The sequence below is a fragment of the Porites lutea genome, chromosome 10, assembly GCF_958299795.1.
Source record: "Porites lutea chromosome 10, jaPorLute2.1, whole genome shotgun sequence".
In the NCBI taxonomy this organism is placed as follows: Eukaryota; Metazoa; Cnidaria; class Anthozoa; order Scleractinia; family Poritidae; genus Porites; species Porites lutea.
This window is the reverse complement of record NC_133210.1, coordinates 26,737,756-26,743,337: the sequence shown is the minus strand read 5'-3', so window position 1 is coordinate 26,743,337 and position 5,582 is coordinate 26,737,756. Positions and strand designations below refer to the sequence as shown.

At 42.6% G+C, this 5,582-nt stretch overlaps 1 protein-coding gene across 1 annotated transcript; it reads right to left on the bottom strand.

Moving 5' to 3' along the window:
• Positions 1–2,425: 2,425 nt before the first annotated feature.
• On the bottom strand, positions 2,426–4,884 carry LOC140951154 (uncharacterized). The gene is made up of 2 exons (XM_073400371.1): positions 4,333–4,884; positions 2,426–3,935 (listed from the first exon to the last, which is right to left on the bottom strand). The coding sequence occupies exons 1-2, from the start codon at positions 4,763–4,765 to the stop codon at positions 2,563–2,565; spliced, it is 1,806 nt and encodes a 601-aa protein (XP_073256472.1). The 5' UTR covers positions 4,766–4,884; the 3' UTR covers positions 2,426–2,562.
• Between the last annotated feature and the right edge of the window lie 698 nt (positions 4,885–5,582).

Below are 5,582 nucleotides of genomic sequence, written 5' to 3'. Positions count from 1 at the left end.
CTTTTGTTCCAATAAATTTGCATAGATGCTGGTCATGTGAGTGAAAACACTCTATAGAGGAGAGAAGTATGACGTCACGTTACCATGGTAGAAAAATCTTTTGATCACAACAACAGGGAGCTTTTAAAAGCAAAGACGACGGCGACGGCAACGAGAACGGCAAAAAAGCAATAGGTTTATTGTGGCAATACGACAACTTTGCAAGTACATCACGCTTTTTTGTGTATTTCTTAACCATCGTTACACGATTGCGACATGAAACAGCCTCAGCGAATGAAAGTGCATGAAGAGTGGAGTACGTGAACGAAGCCCAAATTTTTTTTACAAATGGTCCTTTCAGATTCCAACCCAGAAAATTCGCCAACATTTGACAAATTAAATGAAATTGATTAAGATCGGTGACGTTTGAAACGCCACAGTACGAATTCACTCTTTAACCGACGTTTTCGGTTTTTTGTCATACAGAAATTTTGCTACCATGGCAACATGACATAACTACTTCTCTTCTCTATTGAGAAAAGATGTCCTGCGTCGAAGGCTAGGCGAGCCTTGCCTAGTCCTTCCGGTCACGTGGTCCGAGCGAGTTTTCGTCTCGAACACGTTAACGAAATGCATCAACCGAGAAGGCCTGTGAAGACGCCCTACAGAGACTAGGCAAAGTCGAGCTAACTTTTCATTCATTTCCTTATGTAACGGGGCGAACGGTTTCCATGAGAAACCAACAGTTGACTCCACTAGAAGGTCACCCTTTTGTGATGGTGTGGTTACCTTCCAACAACTATAAACAATTTGCATGGTTCCCCCAGCGGGGTCAACTCGGTCAAAGGGAGGCAATCAGAGCATGCGCGAGCGCATTTCACTCGGGCAAATGGGTCAACTTTTTTCTCACATAAACGCTCGCTAAAGTTGACTCGACTGAGAGGGTGACCCTTCTACCTGGGACAGGAGGATCATTATACTTTTCTCGGAAACTGCCCACCTACCCCTCCCCTAAGCCAACATTAACACTTACTTCTCACTAAGGGCAAAATGTTGTCTTAGGGGAGGGGCGGCTGGGCAGTTTGCCAGAAACGTAAAATGACCCGGTTAGTCTAAAGAAACGGTGCCCAATTATCTAACTGCGCACTAATTACATGCACGGTAAAATATATGTTCAGAGGGACCCCTCATAAAAAAAAAGACAACCCAGTCACCCCTCTGTATTTAGCAGACATGTTCGTCAATTAGATCCAAACCTTTCTTTACACGTTTTCTTTAAAACTATATGTCCCGTGGATGTCCGCTTAGATTTCTGTCCAGTTTCTGTATGCCTTACTTTAATGATTTTCCTTTTCATGCTTCTACCATAATTGTTTAAGTCCTACTTAGCCAACTTTAACCAGGGCGACTTCCAGTTTTCACCTTTATCAATATTCAGGAAAATACCTTAATTCCCCTTTTTTACTTTTTCACATGTTTCTGGTCATCTTTACACTGGAGCAATTTTGATTAACCACCAAGATTAGATGTGTATGTTTGATTTGCTAACGTTAATAAATCACTCTTCGTAGCTGTGTCTACCGTTTCCTTCGCCTTCACACACAAAAAATTTGGTTCCGTTTCGCTCTTCACGCTTCTCGCTGCAGGTGAGAGGGAGAACCTCTGTCACCTCTGGCATCCAGGGTATTCGAAAACGTGACAACGAGAGTCGTGCGACGCCTGCCTCAGTTTCGCATGCATGTTGCTGTTGTTTTCGTTTTACAACTGGTTTAGTATTCGATTTACACACAATTCAGTGGCCTCTTTACGTCATTTATTTGTGGTATTTGACTGGCCCGCAATGCAAGCGTGTTTTCTTTGGCGGAATAAAACTGCTTGTTTAAGGTTTTCTCAAGCGGGCGCGCTCTTTGATATTATAAAAAATTAACATTGTGGAGAGTAGAAGAATTGCAACCCTTGTTAGCTATTTTTTATGATTTATGTTTCCGTGGCCTTGATTGGCCGCAATCTTCTATTTTGATACAGATTTAGCCAAGGCCAAAAGCGAAGCTTTTAATAAATCTCTTTCTGAAGTAAAGTTTTCTGAGCCTGCGATCACTTGAGTACCATAACTTTTCAGCCGATACCCTATTTTGACAGCTGTCAACTTATCATAACATGGATGTCCAATATCAAGTTAAACACAATTTGTGTATTCCATGGACTTTTAAGCTAGTAAGTAAGACATTTCACATCCGCTAACATAAATGGGTGAACGTACGTACGGACGATTTTCTCAACCAAAATTCTTGGATACATAGATAACCAAATTTTTTTACCCATGGTTGTCCGCTGCAAGCGCGCGCTCGATTAACGAGAGTATCAAAGCAACCCATGTAGGAGAAGGCAAGCGATTTATTCTTTATTTCCGACCTCTGTGACCCTCCCCAATTCCATTCTTGGGATTCAGCATGGTGGTTACACGAGCAGAAACATTAGCACACCTGAAGAAAATTATTGCACGGCAGCATTGTCTTAAGCCAGCCTCGTTTCCAGGCAGGAGAGACCCTGGGAACGAGGTTGGTGTTAGGCTTGGTATTGACGTCATTTTATCGGGTCTCTAACTTCAGTTTCTGAGACTGTGTCATTTTCAATGGTTGCTGTGACTGAGATTCTAGCTGCCATGTAGAATACAAAGATGACTTGTCCAGGTTGGACATCTAACGTGACGGGAAGCTGGCGAGAAAGCTTCTTGTTTGATGTTTCCGCGTCAATTTTCACTCGAAATGGTTGATTTGGACACAAATTGGCCACTTCATATGCCGTCCCTTTAGAATAACGTCTTTCGACCAGCCACAAACACGGTCTATTACTTATGTTTTTAACAATAGAACGTTGACTAAAATGTTTCCATCTTTCAAGGGAGTGAGGAGCCAAACCGTTACTAGACGCGTTGTGTGAGCAAACACATAATTTTAAGTCCACACCGCTATCCGCGCAGATTTGGTATTTCCCAAACAACGTATGACGGTCATAATTTAACAGCGTCATGTCTAAGGAACTTCTCTGAGATATTTCCTTTGTCTGTACTTCAACATGAAAGATATCTTGATCCTGAGGAACAACGTCTCCTGCCTTCACGCGTATATCCATGGAAGTTATCAGTGACTGATCAATTTTGGAGTTTCTTACGCGAACATTTTCAAACCATAACGGCTGTAATCGTTGGCAGGATGGTTTAATCACTTTGGAGCCATTTTGAACAGAAGACAATGCGTGGTGCTGTTTCTGCAAACGGTTGTTAAGCTCTCCAATTGCAAACTCAGCCACTGGGATTCGCAACGTGTCGTTATCTGCCTGGATATCCCAGCCCTCGCAAACGCACAAATTAGGAGTCCTGAGTTCCAAGTCATCGCAAGTGCGATTCTCCGAAATGGGAGTGAACACACCCTCTGGTGTAACACCACGAAGGGGCGTGGCTAAAGCCATTAGTGAACGGTGTAAGTCGATTATTGTAACAAGCCTTCGCTGGTTTACTTTTAGTGCGGACATGACGTCTTCCCCTAAAAGAGAAGCTACTTTGTCCGGGACGATGATAAATAGGCTTGGATGAAACATTTCAAAGCGTCCTTCAAGAAACTCCGATGCGTACCATGTATACGTGTTCCCATGATCTGCAAGAATGATTGACAACGTGCTTTCGTCCTTGGCAACGCTACTGACATAGTTTTGTAGGGTACCATCCAATGTTTGCGTGCGCACGCTTCTTTGGTCGTGAGCTACGTTAAGAGCCGTATACATGAGGATCGGCTTAGCCTTTCGTGTTGCTCTTATGGCATTAAGGGTATCCGCAATATAACGAAGGAAGTAGCTGTGTTGGAATTGTCCGTTGAAGCAGATTTGGTCACCCGGTGGTCCGTTGAAGGGACTATCGATCCCCATAGAATTTAGAATCTTGCAACTCGAATGCGTGAGGCCTAAGAACCATCAAACACATATAGTATTAGTTATAGGCTTGAGTTCCAGACCCTCGACAGTATAAAGTGCATGAGACAATGAACAATTGTATTCAAGGCCGCTGGGGTAATCGAAGTCGTGACTGTCCAGATTGCTACAAGCCGGCTGAGGTATAAAACTCATTGCTAAAATCCCTTTTACAATCTAGCTTCGGTTTCGTTTCGAAAGAAAGTAAGTAGAGAGCAGATATTCTAACAACGATTTTCATGTGTAAAATATGATGAGCAAAACTAAGTTAAGGGTTGCATCAGGAGGTCCCTTATTTTTCATTTTCGGTTCCGGCCTCGGTTGTTCAAACGCTGGATAGCACTAGATAAACTACTACCTAGCGGATAAGCATTGGATAAGTGTCTGTACCTGTATGATCAATATATGTTGATTTCATCTTCTCCTGAAGTCTCTTCCAGTTTCCCACGCCAAGATCAGTCATTAGTCCCCAGATCCCTTTCCAACACAAGTCTTCCTGCCACACTGTTTGGAATCCAGACCTCTTGTAATACCCAAACAGCGCCGATATGTTAAGTGGAGGAGTTTTATCTTTCATTTCATCAGGAAACAACTCTCCAGTGTAAAACGCGTGCATATTGACAGCAGTGTGGCCGTGCACGGCCTGGAACAACTCGAAGTCGAAAACTTTGGCGGGAAAAGCGGCGGGATTTTGGCGCCAATATTTGAATGTGGAAATAGTTCTGGGTAAAGAGCGGTAAAAATGAGCTCTGGAAAGGGAATCGATCAATAAAATGTTTACGTTAATTACTTGATCATTTCTAGTCTTATTGGTTTCTTCCATAATGAAACGTGGGTCGAATGGAACTAGTTGAGAAACCTGCCTTCCAAGGTGATGTGTGCATTCAATAAAGACAAAGTTGAACTTGTTTTGTCTGTTTTTACCAGCAATAGCTGGTAGTCCTTTTTCGAGATCTCTTACCGTGGTGAATGTATTTACAATGTTTGTTAACCCTGTTTCTGGGTTAACGCCATATACTTTAAGCGAATCGTTTTTTCCCTGTTGGCAAAGTGCTTCGTTGCATTTAAAATGTATCACATTTCCCTCGCGTGTTCCACTTACTTTCATTGTGCAAATACTGGTAATTTTTCCCTTTTTACACGTTGATAATTCAGGACGAATGAAGTACATTTTTTCGGCAAGTTCACACGAAGATTCGCTCGGCTCGTGGGGTGTACATAGCCCGTATTTGGCATCACCTGTCGGCTGGAGTGACATCTTCGGACAACTTCGGGACGAATCAGATTTCAGCTCCTCTTCGGTTTCTTTTCCGGAAGCAGTTGGTATGTTTGATATATTTGGTCTTGCTTGAAAAATTTCATTGAACGGCTTAGTGAATGCTGTAAGCTTAAAATTGTAAAATGCCATGCTTTTTCTCGCCTTTATGTCTCCATCGTCAGCAACCCCTGTGTCTTTGTAGTTATCCCAATATTTTCTCTCACCTAGAAAATACCAGTTGAATAACAGCAAAGAAATCCCCAGCAGGATAACAATTTGAAGAAATTTGCCACGTAAATTGGCTGTCGAATACTCAGTAGGTGAAGATCTGAAAGACATAGTTGGTTTGCGGCTTACCCTGCCTGTAAAAAACGGATTAACA

Bases quoted from the DNA above. Each gene is read 5' to 3' on its own strand.
- LOC140951154 (XM_073400371.1), bottom strand. From the start codon at position 4,765: ATGGAAGAAACCAATAAGACTAGAAATGATCAAGTAATTAACGTAAAC. The intron at 3,936-4,332 runs GTACAGACACTT...GATGGTTCTTAG, and splicing joins AACATATATTGATCATACAG to GCCTCACGCATTCGAGTTGC.